Source organism: Silurus aristotelis (assembly GCF_946808225.1).
Source record: "Silurus aristotelis genome assembly, chromosome: 24".
In the NCBI taxonomy this organism is placed as follows: domain Eukaryota; kingdom Metazoa; phylum Chordata; class Actinopteri; order Siluriformes; family Siluridae; genus Silurus; species Silurus aristotelis.
This window is the reverse complement of record NC_139597.1, coordinates 14,280,903-14,303,559: the sequence shown is the minus strand read 5'-3', so window position 1 is coordinate 14,303,559 and position 22,657 is coordinate 14,280,903. Positions and strand designations below refer to the sequence as shown.

General features: G+C 38.8%; 1 protein-coding gene across 2 annotated transcripts in view; it reads left to right on the top strand.

Annotated features, from left to right (window-relative positions):
- The window catches only part of taf3 (TAF3 RNA polymerase II, TATA box binding protein (TBP)-associated facto), a 71,419-nt gene that overhangs the window by 40,185 nt on the left and 8,577 nt on the right, over positions 1–22,657 (top strand). For both annotated transcript variants that reach the window (XR_014531364.1, XM_083528381.1), the window contains exon 3: positions 12,080–13,722. Coding sequence is in view for 1 of the 2 variants with exons in the window: in XM_083528381.1 (XP_083384507.1) it covers positions 12,080–13,722 (1,643 nt within the window). In the remaining variant the exon portion in view is untranslated. The remainder of the gene's footprint in view (positions 1–12,079; positions 13,723–22,657) is intronic.

Below are 22,657 nucleotides of genomic sequence, written 5' to 3'. Positions count from 1 at the left end.
TAATTATTCATTCGATCTGATTATGGTTATGATGTACAAACAGGGCTGCCAGGTGTTGGTCTTTTCAGCAGGTTGTTGTGATGGGGTTTGAACAGAATGGTCCCAGGATGTTGAAACCGTCAGGTCAGGTCAGATAGAGCAGAAGGTTTCTGAACTGTGGATGGAATGTTCTGGGATATGGTGATTAGCAGTCATGAGGTACTAGGACTTGGGTCGGGTTTGTCTCAGACAGCATTCAGAATGATGGTGAATGTTTTATGTAATATTCTCCGGGTTTGATCTGGGAGAGTTCAGATGGGACATTCTGTAAGGTATTAGTTTTAAAAAATATTTTGTTTGACTGTATTTACTATGATTAAAATACAGTTTACTACAGTGGTTTTGGAGCAATGTCCAGTTCTGCATTTAATCGCGTAACGCTGAAAAGTAAACCTCAACAGCGATGGAAGTGTATTGAATGGACATATCTGTGCCACCCGGATGAGGACGGGTTCCCTGTTGATTCTGGGTCCTGGATTCCGCACACAATTTCGGCCTCTAGCTCGCTCATTGGGGATAAATTTAAAATTACAAGGAACAAACCAAAAAAACCACACATTGAAAATTTCCAAATTAGCCTATAACAGGGAAATTGAAGGGGGGGGGGGTGATCTTGCAGCATTATCTATGTTAAAACAACCAGATTTAATGCAATTTTTGTTAAATTTTCACCTGCACATTTATCCATCACATGCACATAGCACACTTACTGCAAAATTTTCATTTTGATAATCGCTGGGATTGTTATTTACCCACAATTCCGGTTAGGACACAATTAAAACTCTAACTTTTTGTCATCAGGAAAAAAAAATCCCCCAAAATGTTCATCCTGTCAGCATCTAATGTCCATTAAACATTTTCAGTTGGACTTTAATAATTACCCCTTTGAGAAACTTGATTTATTCTTTTAATACTTAATTATTTCATTTTTTTTTTTTTAAGTTAATCCAAATTTAGTCTTATAATTAAACTAATCTTGTCTTTCACCATGAACAAGGCCATAGAAGCTGACATGGTGTTAAACACAAAAAAAGGAACTAATGGGCCCTTATACATTCTAAACACTTCTTTATCTCTGTAAAGCTGATTTGAGACAATGTCCATTAAAAACACTGTTCCTGGGAACGATCATGTTGGTTCACATAGAATGATGCAGGACTATGGACCAATTGCACATGGTTGGCATGTTCTCAGGGTGTGATTAGGTAAGGTTTGGGCCGAATGTTTTTAACCCATGGGAGAGGTTTAGAGACGAGGTTGAAGGCTCGGGGCAGGTTGGGATTGGAAGGCGTTCTTACGGTATGGGACTGATCGGTATAGACGACAAGGGCATGGATTGGGCAGGATTTTCTTGGGGGTTGGGCTGGTTGGGGTCAGACAGAGTATTGTAAAGGTTTGGTTTAGACAAAATATCTTGGCTGTTAATGTTTTTAGCTTGTGGTCAGTATGATACACCGATTTTCCTGTCATGTTAATGTTTAGATGGTAAAAAGGTGCCGAGTCGGTGAAAAAAAATCATTCGCTATTTCACTATACCTCTACCAACGTTTGACAGTAAACACATCGGTTTCAGGGAGTCGTATTTTCGTTTTTTACTTCCGACGCTGCCGTTTGAGTTGCACTAGAAATCGAGGTACAGTATTTAACCCTGTCTCCACTGTCGCCTCGGATTCTTGTTCTTGCCTACTGTAGCAAGAGTGAAACCCGATGCGCTTGTAGGCCTTCCACCAAAGGTTCGACGTGTTAAGACACCTTTCTGCTCGTCCCGGTTGCAGTGGTTCCTTGAGTTTCTTTAGCCTTTCAGTCAACTCGAACCAATCTTGGCATTCTCTGAATTCTCTCTGAGGGCTTTTTTTCTTTTTTTGCACCGTCGCTTCCGGGATGTTTCTTGTTTTCCTTACCATTCTTTAGGGCTAGCGATTTGAAGGGCTTGAAAATTCTCGGTTTTCCCATTCCGCTGTTTAATTTGTGCATGAACTGAAACTCTTGACCTGTATCAATAAGATTTAATGTTTGGTTTTGCCGGCACACGACGGATAATTGCGCGAATAAATATGCATATTCCTGATAAAAAGGAGGGCCGGGAGAACAAACAGAAGCCCTACGTCCTCATCAGTATACAGTTTAAAGGAAACTTTATGCCTTCTGCACGATTTTGCTTTTTTACATGGATATAAGGTGCACGTTGTTTATCATCCTACAGCTTTTAGCACAATCGGTCTCGAGGGTGAGGGGAAAAGTTCTCCAATGGTGAACATTGTTACTGGCCCCGTATCTGTCACCGTTGTGTGCGCATTCAGGCCACAGCTTAGCTTAGCGGCCACTGTTACACCCAATATTCAACATCTGCACCGCAACCAAAACCTTTTTATTTTCTTTTTCTTTCCTATTTGCCCTCTCACACACACACACACACACACACATACACTGCAGGGTGTTTGATGGTACACTGGGGTGATTAGGAGAATGAGCAGGCTGTGGTGGAAGGCCTTGCAGGGAAAGAGAGAAGAAAATGGAGCGAGAGAGAGAAAACGTAGCAGCTCTTATCAGAGGCAATTAATCAGCCAGACTCATATTGTGGGACAATTATTCAAAGCTTTTTCTTGAATAAGTTACAGGCGGAAGCCTCTGAAAGTCCCCTCCCCATCTCCCCTAGACGTGAAGGTCATGAGAGCGGGGAGGTCAAGGGGTTCCGCAGCCTGAGAGCGCTACAGCAAACAAGGTCAAAGTTTTCCCTCTGTTTTTCAATAACACAAATTCAAAGAACAAAGTTATTTTGTAAGTATGATAAGAAGAACAGAGAAGACTAGGGTACGAGTTTGATTGGTGCCTTTAGTGCTCGAAGCTTCCAGCTTCACAAGTTAACTTGTTCCTTGGGCTCACATTCTTTAGTTTTGGAACAAAATGGAGTTAAATTGAGTAAATTTCAAGGGAGAACTCATGAAGAAGCCAGAACAGTGTGTGTGTGTGTGTGTGTGTGTGTGTGTGTGTGTGTGTGTGTGTGTGTGTGTGTGTGTGTTTGTAATGTCGAACATATACGATCTATTTTGCATAATGTACATCTCTCATATTGAATTTAATGTAAGTGAATTTTTTTCTAAATACCAATAATGGATGGGTGGATGGTTTTTATCTGTTCCAAATGTACCTTAAATAAATACTTTTTTAAAGATTTTTATACTCTAATCTAAACATGCGCATGGACACATCTGGAAGTTTTTTTGCAAATGTATGTTTATTATTTGTGAAACCAAACTCAACATAGAGCATGAAGACAAAATATTCTTGTAAATGTTTTAAAGTAACGATGTTTGAAATGACATAAATCTTTAGGACACCAAATGAAACTTTTGCTATGTTTCCACACGGACACTTATAATTGCCGGATGTGCGCGTCATGGTGCGCGATTCGAGACTTGGCGCATCAGTAAAACAGATTAAAGAACGTAAAAACTAAATTGAAACTTTTTTGGTGTTTATAATTTTTTTTTAATATTTTTAATAAAAATGGTTAAACAGAAATGCCTGCGCTGTAAAAATTATTTTGCATTAATTTTTTATATATATATATATATATATATATATATATATATATATATATATATATATATATATATATATATATATATATAACGGTATTGCATGTCGTTGTGCACCTACACTGTGCAGTGACAGTGTTGTATCTGTTTATTTATCTGTCTATCTATGATGATCAGTGGTTAAGGCATGGGATTCTGGATCGGAAGGTCACAATTTTAAATCCCAGTACCACTGCTGGGCCCTTAATCATGGCCCTCAACTGCTCAGTTTTAAGTCACTCTGCATTAGAGCATCCGCCAAATGTTCATTTCCCATTCCAATGTTTCATTCTATCTCGCTATCGATCATACACACTTCCTTTAGGTTCAGGCAGAATGGGTCTTTGTGTGAATGAAACACTTGATACCTGGTTTTATGCAAAAAAAAAAAAAAGCATAATGGTGAATGGCATAATAGAAAAGATTCATCTACGCTGGGATTATGTAACGTCACCACCCTGAAGTCGATTATTTTCCAACAACAGCAAGTGCTGTTTCCTCTCGTACTATCCAGTGGCAAGAAAATCTTAAAATGTATTAAAGCAGGACATATATATGTTTATAGTGAATGCGTATCCAGAAAGTGTGTGAAACAAGATTTCATCCCGTGTGTTAACAGCTATAAAACCGTTGTTCTCTCACCGGCCTTTTGTTTTGTTTTGTTTTGTTTTTTCTCTCGAAGTCGATAAGGAAAAAAACACGTTCCTGAGAAACCACAGAGTGTAAACTCCTCCGTCCTGAAGAATTTCCCATGTCAGAGTTACACTTTTACCTCGTGAACACCGCGGACTCCTTTTAAAATGCTAAACAAGCACCTACTCTCTACACAATGTCAAAACGTTGCTGCTCACCTGACCATCAGGTCCATATATGGGCGTCCAGAGAATCCTATAGAGTGTCTTTGCATGATGGGGCATTAAGATTTCCCTTCACTGGAACTAAAAGACCCAAACCTGTTCCAACATGGCAGTGCCCATGTGCAGGCATGACTCGCTAAGGTTGGTGTGGAAAAACCTCCTCAACCATCTTTAGTTCCAGACCTCACTAATACACCATGACTGAATCCCCACAGCCAAAGTCCAACAGGAAGCATGTGACGACGGTGTGTCTGCATACTTTTGACCATACTGTGTACCCTGTACGATGTGTAAAGGATATATTGATCGTTTTTGTTTTCGGTTCTAATATTGATCTGCCTCTGGAAATGGATATATTTAATTTACCTATTAATTATATTTAAATTACCTATTTGCTATGATAACACTTAAATTTACACTAATTGATTTTGTAATCTCCTTCAGGTAATTGCAGCAGTCGGACTGATGCACTGCTCGTGGTTTATGTATGGGTTTTTTTTTTCTTCCTCAAATAAAGATATCTGTGTTCTGCTTTATTAGAACCGACCCTGATTAGGAAAACGCATATCATTTTTAAGACTAAGTGGTAAAATCTATACTTTATTACAGTATATTAACAGAAGTTTGTCAAAGTAACTGCTGGAAATGTTCCCTTTCCGATTGAGAGGAAAAACGCTTCCCACTTCGGATCTTCACAAACACGATCCCCATTTCACACCGTAGGATCTCAGTTTTCGAAATGTCACACTGTACGACAGTCAAAAACTGACCCACAGCAGAAAAAAGTCTCTCACAAACCTTTAAGTCGTCAGCCCGTGACGCGTCTAGACCCGCGTTCTCTCAGCTAGACGCAAACAATCAAAAACCTGTAGCGCCAATTTGGTTCGTGACAATAATAAAATGTCATACAAACTTTCCTTTTCCCCTCCGGAACTCAATGCTACTCTTTTTTTGCGGTACTGTTCGTCTGAATTTTCCCTGAGGTGGTTTGACGGTCGTCGTCTGAGAAGCCGCACTGCAGGAAAAAGTGATATCTTTTGACACTGCTAGAATTTCGACGGCGGGAAAAAAATGATCGGCCATTAATCGGCTGTCGGTGAACATGTCAAAGCAGCGATTGAAGACTACAGATTTTAGCTACAGTTGTAGGAATCTTTTAGGATTTTCTAAATTCCTCCCAGACGACCGAATCACGGCCAAAATTGCACAGTATGAGCTGAGATGCCTGTTCCCAAGATCATGCAGCAGTAACTCAGTGTCTCTAATTTTGAATTACGGAATTATCTATATATATATATATATATATATATATATATTAGTCAACCCCTGGAAAATTCTCAGGTTCTCATTTGAACCCTAACTAAAAAATAAAATAAAAAAAATAAAATTTTATTTGTCACATACATACACTGTACGACATGCAGTGAAATGCTTTATACGACGGTCCGGCTTGAGGTAATAGAACAAGGGAAAATAAACCAAAAAAAAAAGAAGGTAGATAAATAAAAAGTATAAATTATATAAAATATATAAACATATATAAAGATATATGTGTATGTACAAGGATGCGTATGACATTAAAACAGTAAAAAAAACAACTAACAAAGTTGCAGATTATCTTCAAATTCGCGGGAATCCGCAGCGGGACCGAATGTTCAGGAACGTTAGGAATAAAGTTTTTAACTGTTTTCACTAAAACAATTATATACACATTTTTTAAACATTATTGTATTAAAGGTACATCAATCTAGATAAATTCACTAAGGTACCATAAGGGCTGCGTCCAAAATTCATGGATTTTCAGCTCCGGGAGACCACTGCACATGGCCAAGTGCATGTGGACAAGCGTTTTCGTCGTTGTTGTTGTTTTAAAGGCATTCAACAAAATTTTGAAGATACACCAGAAGATCATTCAGCTACAGAGAAATAAAACGCTGGTGTTGTGAGTGACACTTAAGTTCTTCCACTCCAGCCTCAATACAGTTTCTCGTCGTCATAATGGAGCAGGTTTGGGGTCTTCTAATGAAGAGAAAGATTGTAACACTCCAGCATGTAAAGATATGAGATACAACTGTGCTTCTTGGGAATGTCTTGATGAGGTGTCCACATACTTTTGGGTTTGATGGTGTACATCAAGCCGAGGTTTTACATTTCCGCCATTGAACCAAGAGCGACTTGCATGTATCTTTTTCATACAACTGAGCAGCTATGGGGTCAGGGGCCTTGCTCAGGGGACCTTCGGAACCCAAATGCCTCAACCCCTAAGCTACCACCTTTCACTAGATATTTTTTTTTTTTACCAGTTTCTGTTTTCGAGCCACCTTGTATATTTACTGCTCCTCTTTTCGACACTCGTATGTAATTGGCAGAAGAGGAACGGCGGGATGCGCTGATTGACACGATTTTATTCAACAAACTCCTACAGGTTGTGTAAACACGCATGCACACACACCCAAAGAGCGCTCTCCGATGTTAGTAATTGTGCCGTGGCCATACCGAGCCGAAACATTAAAAGCTCCTTATCTTTTCTCGTTTAGGCCAGTGATTCTCCTGCTCATTGATCGGAGCCCAATAAATGACCCTGTGTTAATTACAGCGAGCCTTTAATCCACGCTCCATATGGCTTTGGAGAAGAGCAGAGGTGCAGCGAGCGACCGTAAGGCGAGAGATAGGAATTCGCTCCCGTATTTCTAACCTTAGAGCGGAAGCGTGAGAAAAAGAGCGTGGTTATTACAGCCGCGAAGCCGAACAGCCGGTCAGTTCAGCTGAAAACGAAATGCCAGTTTTTTTTAGTTTGTTTGTGTTCTTTTCCTCTTACTCCCTCTCCCTCTTTTTCTGCACTCAATCCCCCCCCCCCCACACACACACACACATACAAACTTCCCCACCCTCTGTCATTCTCTTATCTCGCAATTTTAATTACTTCCCAACGTGTGTCTGAGCTTGTTTTCATTTCTCTGTGCCATTTTTGGCTTTGCGGCTTTCTCTCGTTATCAGGGTCCTGTCTTTACTCTTTTCCCGTTTGTAAATGACACAATCAATTATGACTCGCGCGTGCCTTTTTTTTTTTTTTTTTTTTTTTTTTTTGTGCATTCGCGGATCTTTCTTCTCCGGTGCCGATTTTTAAAAGGAAGGTGGCTTTGTTTTTGATACTGGGACGAAAGGGGAGTTTGCGATCGCACCAGTCCACACGGCCGAACAGCCGATGCAAGGACAAGCGATTCGAATAGAATAATCATATCACAATACTTTTTCGTTTAATACTGATATAATATAATATAGTCTCTTTACAATCAAAGGAAAATGTTTCTTTTTTATCTCCCTGATTCTTTTGTTTTTTGTACTTTTTTTTTCCCCACTTTTTTTCCAATATCATAAAATCTATAGGTCCATAATCTATACGTAAGGTATATGTCTGTAATCTATACGTAAGAGAAACCTACATAGTGACACTTTTTCTAGAACGTTTTAGCTTTAATACACAGCACTGTTGAAGTCTCAATTCTAAATGAGCTGATGTCATCAGTTTTATTACTTTTGCATAACAACTACAAAACACATCAGGTTATGTTTCTATTCTTCCGATGTGCCGTCCTTTCCGTGGTAATACTGATGGCGTGACTGTTTACATAATGAAGTTCCTGCTTCACTGATGTCCATGTAGCACGTTTGGAAGAAGTCTCCAGTGTCAGAGCGCTGTAATCACATGTAAAGTAGGAATTTTGTACGTTTTTTTTTATGGAAAAGTCTTAAGGATTGAATACTGACATTTTTGTCAGTAACTTGACATTTTTCTTTAGAATCATCCACACCAGGGATGCTCACACTTTTTTCGGCTCGCGAGCTACTCTTCAAAGTCAAAATGATCTACCTGCATTAAAAAAAATTTATCCCAATATATAAAACTAGGGTTGCAAAGGGACGAAACATTTCTGGTAATTTTGCAGAAACTTCCTATGGAAAGACTTCATCTAAGGAATTTCGGAAAATCCCATGTTTAAAACTTTTTATGGGAATTAATTAGAAATTTGGGGGAATTAATAAACTAATACAGAATACAATACAAAAAGATAATGACATTTTAAACATAGGTATGTAATATTTGTAATTTACCTGAATACTTGCCAAGATGGACATTTTTTTTACATAATTTTGTGTGCAGGATTCAAGAAATGTGTGTTATGAAGGAATACACAGTGTGTGGGGGGCGTGGCCTCAGTGGCCCTGCAGTAAATATGCTGTGTACATGTGATGGATGAATGTGCAGGTAGAAATTCAAATTTTGCAATCTACCGTTTAGGGCTGTTTCCTTGATGAGATTGTTATCGTCAACCCTCAAAAAATCCAATATAAAAGGTGACGAACATTTAATAATGATAGCAAAATTTCCTGAATGCAAGTTTGTAAACATATACCGTAATTTCCGGACTATTAAGCGCACCCAAATATAAGCATCCACTGAATTTGACAAAGATTTGTATTTTGAACATAAATAAGCCGTACCTGTCTATAAGCCGAATTGAAACTAATGAACTTTACACAGGCTGTAATGAAAGACAGTGTCTGTTACACGGCTTTAATCTAAACAGTAGCCCACCAAGAAAGTCATTGTTCACTGTCTTCCTCCTTTCTTTCACAACAATTTCTCTCGGGAGTTTTTCTTTTGGCATCGTCGTGCGTTTAAAAATCACCATCGGTGAAGCTTTTCTCCCGATGCCGTGCAGCTCAGAACACAGGTGAAGTGTGTTTTTTTTCATGCCCGGTTGTTTTCAGCGCGACGAATTAAACGCATTTCCTGTAGACAGTCCGAGTGAGCAGCAGGTCAAACGTCAGAGGAACATCATCCATATTTATAATGTGGTGCGGCCCGATTCAGTGGGAGCGCATCTGATTTAATATAGAGTTTCATTGGTTCACCTGAACCCGTTCCGCAATTTCATTGGTCTAATATTACAGCGCTCAGTTTTTTGGCTTGAAGTTTGTGAAACCGGAAAAAAGTCAGGAAAAATCCATAAATTAGCCGCTTCGTTGTTTAAGCCACGGGGTTCAAAGCATGGGAAAAAAGTAGCGGCTTATAGTCCGGAAAATACGGTACTGTATTCAATTTCAGCAGAAAAACAGGTAAATAGTTGAAATGGGTGCAATCCTATGCGACCATATGCCTAGAAACGGCGCTGCTACGGGTCGATCCTGATCTATGGCAAGAGAAAATCTAGTAGAAAGCCACCTCAGAAGATGGGAGGTCAATATTATTCTTAGCAAATTAATAAAAGGCAAATAAATATATATAATCCATCTGATATAATGTCGTAATATATCGCTGTATTTTTATTATATGCCCATGTTTCCTGCCTGAAAGCTTTAAAAGTCTTTTATTAGTCTTTTCTGAGGTCTCTATTGAATTGTGCATTACTGTAGACCTATGATACAATGGCTACGTCTTTCCTTAACCTCAGTAACCACAGACGACTAGCCAGTCACTCATTCCTATAATTACGACTGCACATGCCCATATAAACACACACTCTCACCAGTTTCATGGGTTTCTTTACACATAAGAGGATATTGACAGCTTCTTTTTTTCAATCAGTGATTTATTAAATTTTTTTGCTTATATACATCTTTACTACTGTTTGGGTAATTCTGCTCTCTTCTGCATTCTTTCTTCTCTTTTTTTTCTTTTTCACTTCTCTCATTCTCTTCTCCTATTCGACTTTTTTTCTGCTTTCATCTTCATCTTTCTTGCTCTTTCTCTCTCTTATTGGTGCTTTTGCTTTATGCGTCCCTTCCGTTATTTTTAGGAGAGAGAGATACTCCGAGAAGCCGGAAAAGGAGGATAGAGCCATAAAATGCAAATATCAGGCGGACGTTCTCCCTCAATTAAAAAAAAAGAAAAATCCAAATTAAATGTCAATGTCATGAAATATTGTCAGTTTCTTTCGCTGAGGAGGTGATGACAAATCCATATTCTTCCTTTAAATAAAAATTCTTATTACAGCGCGGCGGTGACGGCGGCGGTAATCACGAGCAGCACAAAGCCAGCGGTGATTAACGATCGCAATTTATTGTGCGCCGAGGCTCCTCGTGGAGAGCGCGGCAGAAGCAAAGACATCATCTTTATCATAATTCATATCATAAATAACCATACTCGGCCAATCACGGCGCGGCTGAAGCGCCGTTCCCAAATAACCTTTGATAACTATTACCATAGCGGAAGAAAAGCCCAAAGTCACAATGTTATCTCGTCTCCATTCACCGCCTATAGAATACAACAGTATTACCATATAGATTACACTATTTATAATGGAGGATGTCAGAGGAGAGCGGCTGTCCTCCGCTGTGCTTCTGACACCCATGCTTAACCAGCAGCTCACGACGTACACACGCGTGTGTGCGTGTGTGTGTGTGTATTCCTAAGCTGGAGCACTGGGAAATATTAGAAAAGTTCGATTCGGGTTGCGATTACTCCCGCCGTAGCAGCGTGTGAGCGCGCGCTCGTTGTTCTGATTGATAACTGCTATCTTCTACCCGATGATTTGCTTGATATTGCTTTTCTCATCTCGGCATCAGCGATTCGTTTGTGTAAACGCTAAAGAAAGTCAACATGGATTAGCCAAATCGTTGCATGGTCATCCAGTTGTAACTCTAGCGCCACTGCTGGATCATTATTTCCTATTGGCAGTGACACACGCATGTTTATAAGATACAGTGAGTCACCGTAGTTCCTAAAACACTGGGAACGATCCAATAATATCTGTTGATTTGTCCAGTTTTCCTTTGCATCGATTACATTGGGAAGAGTATGGCAAGAACATGGCACCAGATAGGCTACAGTCAGTAAGTGTGTATTTACAAAGTGCACCTGTGTTTCAAGTGTTACCCGAGAGCGTGAGCAATTACGTACTGTAGCACTTTTACAACAGTAAAAGTAGTTGTAACAAACTAGTCTGAATGTGTGTAAAGGGGATGTACATATCCATAACTGAGTCCGATGCAATAGCCTACGATACGTTAAAGACTCATATGAAGCAGCTACCGATGCGATTCAACTCAACTCAAAACGGGGGGAGTGATTGAACAGTTTGCTTTTATTTCTTACAGATGGCAAATCATAAATTTAATTCGGTGCCTTCTGACTTAACTCATGGCCCTTTCGCAAACAGGCCTTCGTAGTGCAAAAACAAGTAATAAAAAAAAAGATTCAATAAAACCGGACATTCTTTTCCGGTTCCGTGTCCAGGGAGGTGCAGCTCTACCTCTGCCATGTTAATCTGTATTCTATGTGACACACCTCTGTAGCGTTGATACGTCTACGTATTAAGTATTGGTTACTTTCTAAATAAAAGTATAGCGAATCTACTAATAATTAGCTGTAAATTTTGTTTTTATTGATTCAAATATGAAAAATAAAAAAATAAAAAAATAAAAATCAAGATTCAAATCGATACATTCAGATACAAATGGCTTTTTTTTTTTCAATTCATCACATCATTAGCATTTATCTTACCATCTCTAGTGTGTATGAAATCCAAGACGTACTAAATCTGAGAGAACATGCAAAGGATATTGTTTTTTATGTATATGTTTTCTCTTTGTGTGTCTCAGATGAAGAGGAGGAAGAGCAGGTCCCTGCGGATATGGGAACGTCAGCCGAGGCCATGCAGGTGTCCCTTGGCGAAGAAGAGGACGGTGAGGACGAAGAGAATGACGAGAACTGGCTCGGCCCACGTGGGTCAGATAGCCCCAGGCCAGAAGGTCTTTTACCTGCTGCCAAGCGCCCACGCATGGGAACAAAACCGGGAAGCAGTCCCGAATGGAGCTTCGAGCCTCGCGAACCACTTAGTTCGTTAAACGCCCAGCACATGGCACGCTCGCCTTCCCCTCCACTTTCCCTCGAAATGGTTCGTCCCACTGCGTTGACCCCGACGCCGGGGCAAAAACCCAAAGTTTCCGCTCTTTCTCCAGCTCGTCCGAAAAACAAATCGCCGAAAAGAGTGAGTGGCCCCGCCCCTTCTGCCATATCTGCTCGTCCTCCTTCAGTAACCCCACCCAAAAGTGCTCAAAAGGTAGGAAAAAGGTCACCGGGGAGACCCAGAAGCCCCAGAAGCCCTCGGCCAGGGCCCACACAGTTAGGACGTGGATGGTTAATCCCGAACACAGATGAAGTTTCACAAGATGGCGAGCTCAAAGACGAGGCCATTGAGGATTCCATCGCGGCAGTTATAGCCAGGGCGTGTGCCGGGGGCGTGGGTGTGGTTGACCCGTTTGCATATGACTCTGACACGGACAGCGAGGGGCTTCCAAAGAGCCCGCCCAAAAATATTCTCAAACATCCACTTATACAACCAAAACTCCCACCCATCCTTGGTATTAAACACCCCCCCATGATGCCGCCAACATCGCTCTCGGCCACCCCAAACCGCTGGACCCTAGACGACTCCATAGATGAGGTCATCCGAAAAGCCAACCAGGGCCAGGGTTTGCCATGTCAATCCCCACCAGAGCCCGCCTACTTCTCCACGCCACCCGACTCGCCCCCCACTCCTCCCCCTTTGACGCTCAATCCCCCACTAGAGCAAAAAGACCACATGGCCTCATCCCTCCTTAAGAAAAAACTCAAGAAGGATATCAAGACCAAGCTGAAAAAGAAGGACAGAGAGCGGCTAAAGGAGAAAGGAAAAGACAAAAGCAAGAGCAAAGAGAAAAACAAGGAAAAGAAGAGAGAGAAGGAACGAAGCCAGGGGGAGGACATAACGCCACCGTGGATCGAGTTACCACTCGGAGGTGAGGACAGAAGAGACGCTGTTGGTGGGAAGAAGGAGAAGGACAAGCACAAGGACAAGAAAAAAGATAAAGAGAAGAGCAAGAAGGACAAAGACAAAAGAGACAAGGGCAAAGACAGAGGAGCGAAGGAGGAGAGGAGGCTGTCGCTTGTGACCAAGGAGAGCACCTCGGCTTCTCTACCTCTCTTCAGCCCTTCTTCCTGCCTGCACATCCCCTCAATGCTTCCCCCACTGCAACCCATCCTCCCTGAAGTGCTGTTCCACTCTAAAGAAATCAAAAGCAAGGAGAAGGACAAGAAGAAAGACAAAAAAGAGAAAAAGAAGAAAAAGGACAAGGAGAAGGAACGAGAGAAAGACAGGGAGAGGGAGCGGCCCAGGGAGAAGGAGGAGAAGAAGAAGGAGAAAGAGAAGAAAGAAAAAGTAAAAGAAAAAGAGAAGCCGAAATTGGAGAAGCCCACTTTAATGGTAAGGCCACGATGCGACCATGTGAAGGCTTCAAACACAACATGGCCTGAAGTTCTCACACAAAGCATTTGTTTAGCAGTGTGCAAACCACAAATAACCACAGCCCGGCTTTAAGCAGCATTCCAGTCCACTTCAGGTCACTTCTTTTCAAGCACTTTTTCCACACATCTCTTTCTTCCTTCATTCCAAATCCTGTCAGCTTCCGAATTATCGCCACTTTATTTTGAGAAGAGCTGAAAATAGGATGCGTCACAAAATCCTGTTCAGGGTTTCCATGGGGTCCTAAAAAGTCTACAATCTTAAAATCCTACATTTTGAAACGGGTCTTAATTTTTAATTAATTTACATATTAATTAATAATCACATCTGATGCTCATCGAAAAGGTTTTTGTTCGTTTGTTTCTGTGGTGGTGTAGATCTTTCTTTTGCTAGTCCGAATTTCTTACGACTGCAAATGAGAACCAACACACAACAGCCAGTCAACTTTCTGTTACTGGAGTGAATCTCTCTTAGATTGTACCACAGGTGCAAAGACTGATTTTATTCTTCAGCTATGGAGAAGTTTAGCGATACTTCGCTTGAAAATAAAACTAATTTACAGTTTCGTTAGGGCAGGTTGCTAACAACGAGTGTGTTTGATGTTGTGATCTAGGTCTTAAATCTTATTCTTAATGGTCTTAAAAAGGTCTTGGGAAAGAAATGTCACAGACGATCCCTAATGTCATTATTGGAGCCCCCTTCATTAAGCACTCTGTGAGACCAAAACAAAACTGCAGCTCTGGATCAGGATCCTTTGCACTCCCTTGTGAACTGCTCGTCAGCTCAGGTCACAGATTTTCATTGACAATTTAGATCAGATCAGATCAGATTTAGGCAGTCCCAGTCTAGAGTCTGTTGTCATTTGGAGTCTGTGGTCATCTTGATCCAACCACAAGCCAGGACTTGGCAGAAGCAGGCAGGTTTTTATTTGTCGATTATTATTTCTGTATTCTGCAAACTCTTTCAAATTGCCCTCATGCAGTCAGTGATATTTTTAGGCACAAGTTGTGCACAGTTGATTTGGTGGCTATAGACTTTCTTCACTTGCTAGTAGGGTTGCAAAGGGGTGGACAATTTCCAGAAACTCTCTATGGGAACTTCGTCTGGGAAATTTTTGGAAATATACAAAGTTGGAAACTTACCATAAATGTATGGGGTTTTAAATATTGTATATAAATTGTATATTTCCCCAAATTTCGAATGAATGAGAGGCTCTGTAGTAAGTGTGCTGTGTGCATGTGATGGATGAATGTGCAGGTAGAAATTAAACTAAAATTGCATTAAATCTGGTCGTTTTAACCAAAATTATCCTGCAAGGTTTTTTTTTTTTCCTCCCCAACTACAATTAATTTCACCATTATAGGCTAAACTGTAATTTTGTACATTTCCAGTTTATTCCTGTTAATTCCCTTTAATTCCCATATATTCCTGTTAATTCCCATGGAAAGTCTCCCAGAATTATGCAGCCTAAACTTAGCCACATGGAGCTTCTTTGCAAAACTTAAACAAGCAAACTTCAGACTCTGACCTCGGCTGATCGAATGCGTTTTTCGGTAAATGTGTACATTTCTCTTGTTTTTTTTGTTTTTTTTTCTTTCCCCGCCCGACTATTCTTCCGTCAGTTTTACCGACCCACTCAAATCTTGCACGTCCGTGTATACTCTGGTACTTTTCCAAGATCATAGCTAGATTGCTGTGTGACATTTTACATTTTCGATCTTTTTCTTTTTCCGTTTGTCTCCGAAATTCGGCGGCTCTCCACTCGAAGAACAAACACCCACACGCACCAAGCTGTCAATCGGTGTGCAAATCAAACAAGGGATAATACACCTCAGAGCCTGTGTTTACCCAGTTTGCAGAGAGAGAGAGAGAGAGAGAGAGAGAGAGAGTGTGTGTGTGTGTGTGTGTGTGTGTGTGTGTGTGTGTCTTTTTAAGAAAAGAAAGATTGTGCTAATTCCACTCGAGCAAACTCGTCCTCCAGTGTCTTTTCACAGTCCAGCGCAGCGATAACGCATGTACATCACATAAGATCTTTCAGGATTGATTTACACAGCTAAGTGTCGAGTTCCATTTCTCTCGCCGTCTCTTTCTCCCTCAATAATTCACCCCTCTCTCTGAACCTTTCTTTCTCTTTTTCAGCCTCTCTTTCTCTTTTTTTTTTTTCCCCCCTTTTCCCTCGTCTCCCATGCCGCCACTGCTAGATGGGATACAGAAAGCGATTTCTCTCTTCACTCTACCCCCCCCCCCCACCCCCCACCCCATCTTTCTCTCTCCTCTGCTTAAATCTCTTGATCGCTTTAATTTTTTGCAAGGCTGCTTTGCTGGCGTCCAGAGGAAAAGCAAGAGTGGCAGGAAAGAGAAAGGCGAGTCGGAGCGGTGTTGAGTTAGGGTGGTTTATCAGTAGCCGCCCCGAAGGTATGTGCAGAAGGGACTTAAATCCACAGAGATTAGCAGGGGGATGAAGGGGGGGGGGGGGGGATAAAATGCCGTCCATAGCAGTAAGGGGCTTACGCCACTGGTTGCATTAGTTCAGGTGAAAAGAATATTGCGTTTACATAAAAACTGGACAAATCCAGGCACAATGGCTCTGACTGGGGGCCACACAGGAGCCCGCTATCTTGGGACCTCCACCCCGTCGAGTCCACAGCATTACACACACAGCGGAGGGTTGGAGGTGGTGAGGGTATGAGATCAGCACAGTGTTTCTACAGGATAGAGGAGATAAATGTTACCTGTACGAAACTGCCCTGTCTGGTTCAGCTTCTAGGTCGTTCATTTCAAGCCATCAGTTGCACATTTTTGACCGTATAACACTAAAAGAAATAAATATATTCATAGGGGTTTTTTTTTTGCTTTTATTGGTACTCCAGTAAATACTAAAGGTATTTAGTACAATATGTACAATGCTAATACTTACACCAATAGTACTAGAACTATATAGATTAAGAACAATATTTATAAAATTACTACTATATTTATTTGTATTCTTAGTCTTGGTGTACACAATATTACTAGTAAAAATATTAGTACATTTGTTTTACTAGCAATATTACTGTGTACACCAATTTCACTAGTGGGATCGAGCCAATAATAATGTTTGTACCAATAAGTAGTATTTGTGTTATTGGTGTAAGTGGTAGTTCTACAAGTAGTATTAATATTGTCATATTTATTATTAGGATGATTGGGGCTTATAATTTTGTATTTATTTATATATATATATATATATATATATATATATATATATATATATATATATATATATATATATATATATATATATATATATATATATATAAATACAAAATTGTAATATGTAAATACCATTTACTATTATAAACAATAGAAATATGAATAATATTTACACTTTATATGTGTATATATATGTATGTATGTATGTGTGTGTATATATATATATATATATATATATATATATACAGTACAGACCAAAGGTTTGGACACACCTGCTCATTCAAAGAGTTTTCTTTATTTTTATGACTATGAAAATTGTAGATTCACACTGAAGGCATCAAAACTATGAATTAACACGTGGAATTATATACATTACAAAAAAGTGTGAAACAACTGAAAATGTCATATTGTAGGTTCTTCAAAGTATCTTTTGCTTAGATTACTGCTTTGCACACTCTTGGCATTCTCTTGATGCCTACTTTGAAGAACCTACAATATGACATATTTTCAGTTCACTTTTTTTGTAATGTATATAATTTCACATGTGTTAATTCATAGTTTTGATGCCTTCAGTGTGACTCTACAATTTTCATAGTCATAAAAATAAAGAAAACTCTTTGAATGAGCAGGTGTGTCCAAACTTTTGGTCTGTACTGTATATATAATATATATAACGTGTAAATATTATTCATATTTCTATTGTTTATAATAGTAAATGGTATTATTGTAAGTGTTAGTGTTAGGGATATTAGTAGTGTTAGGGATATAAGTAGTGTTAGGGATATTAGTGTTAGGGGTATTAGTAGTGTTAGTAATATTAGTGTTAGGGATATTAGTAGTGTTAGGGATACTAGTGTTAGGGATATTAGTAGTGTTAGGGATACTAGTGTTAGGGATACTAGTAGTGCTAGTAATATTAGTGTTAGGGGTATTAGTAGTGTTAGGGATATTAGTAGTGTTAGTGATATTAGTGTTAGGGATATTAGTAGTGTCAGTAATATTAGTGTTAGGGGTATTAGTAGTGTTAGGGATACTAGTGTTAGGGATATTAGTAGTGTTAGGGATACTAGTGTTAGGGATACTAGTAGTGTTAGTAATATTAGTGTTAGGGGTATTAGTAGTGTTAGGGGTATTAGTAGTGTTAGGGATATTAGTAGTGTTAGTGATATTAGTGTTAGGGATATTAGAAGTGTCAGTGATATTAGTGTTAGGGATATTAGTAGTGTCAGTAATATTAGTGTTAGGGGTATTAGTAGTGTTAGTAATATTAGTGTTAGTAATATTAGTGTTAGGGATATTAGTAGTGTTAGGGATACTAGTGTTAGGGATACTAGTAGTGTTATTAATATTAGTGTTAGGGGTATTAGTAGTGTTAGGGATATTAGTAGTGTTAGTGATATTAGTGTTAGGGATATAAGTAGTGTTAGTAATATTAGTGTCAGTAATATTAGTGTTAGGGATATTAGTAGTGTTAGTGATATTAGTGTTAGGGATATTAGTAGTGTTAGTGATATTAGTGTTAGGGATATTAGTAGTGTTAGTGATATTAGTGTTAGGGATAATATTAGTGTTAGGGATATTAGTAGTGTTAGGGATACTAGTGTTAGGGATACTAGTAGTGTTAGTAATATTAGTGTTAGGGGTATTAGTAGTGTTAGGGATAATAGTAGTGTTAGGGATATTAGCAGTGTTAGTGATATCAGTGTTAGGGATATTAGTAGTGTCAGTGATATTAGTAGTGTTAGTGATATTAGTGTTAGGGATATTAGTAGTGTTAGTGATATTAGTGTTAGAAATATTAGTAGTGTTAGTGATATTAGTGTTAGTGATATTAGTAGTGTTAGGGATATTAGTAGTGTTAGGGATATCAGTGTTAGGGATATTAGTAGTGTTAGGGATACTAGTGTTAGGGATACTAGTAGTGTTAGTAATATTAGTGTTAGGGGTATTAGTAGTGTTAGGGATATTAGTAGTGTTAGGGATATTAGCAGTGTTAGTGATATCAGTGTTAGGGATATTAGTAGTGTCAGTGATATTAGTAGTGTTAGTGATATTAGTGTTAGGGATATTAGTAGTGTTAGTGATATTAGTGTTAGAAATATTAGTAGTGTTAGTGATATTAGTGTTAGTGATATTAGTAGTGTTAGGGATATTAGTAGTGTTAGGGATATCAGTGTTAGGGATATTAGTAGTGTCAGTGATATTAGTAGTGTTAGGGATATTAGTGTTAGGGATATTAGTAGTGTCAGTGATATTAGTAGTGTTAGTGATATTAGTGTTAGGGATATTAGTAGTGTTAGTGATATTAGTGTTAGAAATATTAGTAGTGTTAGTGATATTAGTGTTAGGGGTATTAGTAGTGTTAGTGATATCAGTGTTAAGGATATTAGTAGTGTCAGTGATATTAGTAGTGTTAGTGATATTAGTGTTAGGGATATTAGTAGTGTTAGTGATATTAGTGTTAGAAATATTAGTAGTGTTAGGGGTATTAGTGTTAGGGGTATTAGTAGTGTTAGGGATATTAGTAGTGTTAGGGATATTAGTAGTGTTAGTGATATCAGTGTTAGGGATATTAGTAGTGTCAGTGATATTAGTAGTGTTAGGGATATTAGTGTTAGGGATATTAGTAGTGTTAGTGATATTAGTGTTAGAAATATTAGTAGTGTTAGTGATATTAGTGTTAGGGATATTAGTAGTGTTAGTGATATTAGTGTTAGGGATATTAGTAGTGTCAGTAATATTAGTGTTAGGGATATTAGTAGTGTCAGTAATATTAGTGTTAGGGATATTAGTAGTGTTAGGGATATTAGTAGTGTCAGTAATATTAGTGTTAGGGATATTAGTAGTGTCAGTAATATTAGTGTTAGGGATATTAGTAGTGTCAGTAATATTAGTGTTAGGGATATTAGTAGTGTTAGTGATATTAGTGTTAGGGATATTAGTAGTGTCAGTAATATTAGTGTTAGGGATATTAGTAGTGTCAGTAATATTAGTGTTAGGGATATTAGTAGTGTTAGTGATATTAGTGTTAGGGATATTAGTAGTGTCAGTAATATTAGTGTTAGGGATATTAGTAGTGTTAGTGATATTAGTGTTAGGGATATTAGTAGTGTCAGTAATATTAGTGTTAGGGATATTAGTAGTGTTAGTGATATTAGTGTTAGGGATATTAGTAGTGTCAGTAATATTAGTGTTAGGGATATTAGTAGTGTTAGTGATATTAGTGTTAGGGATATTAGTAGTGTCAGTAATATTAGTGTTAGGGATATTAGTAGTGTCAGTAATATTATTGTGTATATATGTATGTATGAATGTGTTTTATATATATATATATATATATATATATATATATATGTATATGCATATATATACATATATATATATATATATATATATATATATATATATATATATATATATATATATATATATATATGTATATGCATATATATACATATATATACATATATATGTATATATATGTATATGTGTGTGTGTGTGTGTATACACATTTCCTCTTTCAGAAACTTGCATTAACCACCCTGCAGTGTGACGTGACATCTGACTAAAAAATGTTTTAAAATATTAATCCCCACATTGATGCCTGAAGCTGTATAAAATTCCCTTATCTGTTTCAGCATCTAAATAATTAACTTTAGCCACAGTTGGGCATTTCACAACAAGGGCGACTGAGCTCCCTAAGACGCTCATAGATGACATCTGACTAGGACTTATGTGTATATATCTTACATATGTGTGTGTATATATGTGTATATATACACACACACACACACACACACACACACACACACACACACACACACACACACACACACACCTCTTCTGCATCTTTACCAAACTGGATAATTCTTTGTCCTTTACTTTTACATCACTTTGAAGCCCTGGGGAAAGTAAATCTGTGATTGCTTTCTCATTAGATTGAGATTAGGTTTTATGAGGAACAGTATGTGGGAATGGGATCTGAGTAATTGTAGTGTCTTCATGTGCTATGCTTTAAATAAATAAATAAACAGTTCAGGGTTAAGTGGGGCAATCCAGAGCCTGACTAAGATTTACCGTCGCTAATCACAAGACAAGGCTAATGTCACTTGGCCTTTTTAAATCACTTTTTTGTAACCTGTGGTGAAAATTGTGTTGTTTTCGGTTGCTCTCATTTTCATTTTTATAGTCTATGTTTCCGAGTCTGCCTGAAGCTGTTAGCCTTTTCATGGCCGCTTAATAGAAAAACATTAATGGATATAATTTAGCATTTTGGAAATCGCAGACTTAGGCAAGCGTTCCGAAGAATAATAGAAATCCGCAAGCCTGAAGCGGCTTTGTGGAGAATTTTCTAGATTCTGCTGGACTTTTGATCCCGTGTTTCAGCACGGCCACCTGAACACAGTCTATTCGTCGCCTTGTGTTAACCGTACCGCTCTACCACTCTTTCACGGCCGCTAAATGGAGGTTGTGTTTAATTATATTGTATTATATCTCATTATTTCCCTGTAAAACATTTGAGCAAATTTTTTTGTTTCGCGTTATCGGCCCCCAGATAGCGACTCGGGTCATCGGGGTCGTACCGTACATCCGTTTAATGGCTGATTAACCCGCGTGTGCACTCCCTATCCCTTTGAAAACACGCCCCAGGTGTGTACGTGTTGTAGGAGGGAGCGGGCATTTGAAGAACTGGACTCATCGTGATACAGGGCAGGTTAAGTAGCACTGGGCACTTTTGGGGAGAAAGACATTGCGAGCCACTTAAAGACTAATTAACATAAGCAGATAGCACTATCTGAACCTGCCATTGAGGGTGACCCTGAATGTGTGTCCTTAAACACACGTGCATATACACTCGCATGCACACACACACACCTTATCATGTACAGACAGGGCCTCAAATCCTCCTCCTTTGGGAGGCCAAAACACGTGTGTGTGTGTGTGTGTGTGTGTGTGTGTGTAAGAGTAGGATAGAAGTGCATATGCGAAGAAAGTCTAGTCCCCACGGCCCCTTCCATAGAGCCGTGAATGTCTTGGAGTCAGAGCGTGCACGGACAGATGTAATCTTCAGTTCAGCTACGTCCGTTTCCTAATTTCAAACTTCTTTTTCCCTTGATGTGGAGCCGCTAGCACATATATAAATATTAAAAACGGTGAATAAAAAGGGACAAAGGAAGGACCTGCTAAAACCGGTAATGTCCCCTTGGAGCCCTTCTTTTTTTTTTTCCGGTTTTTTTTTTTTTTTTTTTTTTTTTTTATCCTTCTTGTGAGATACATGACAGAATTACACTACTCTCAATTAAGATTGTGTTTTGACTTTCCCAGTGAATGTTTGTTGGTCCCCAACTGGCCGTTTTAAGTATTTCAGAAACTCAAACATTTAGTAAGCAGCATTTCTGCAGCTGAAAATGCATTATTGATGATGATGATGATGATGATGATGATGATGATGATAATGATAATGACCAGACTGGTTCAAGCTGACTGCTAGATTGAACTCAAGGAGCTAAAATATCCACTTTTTTTACAATCGTCATGAGCAGGAAAGCATCTCAGAAAGCACAACACATAAAAAAATTTAGGTCTATGGGCTACAACAGGCGAAAACCACATCTGGGCCCAGATCCAGATAAATAAGAATATAAATAAAATTTTAAAAAAGTAGAAAGTTTTCTTCACATTTCCCAGGGTTTTGATGGCTCGT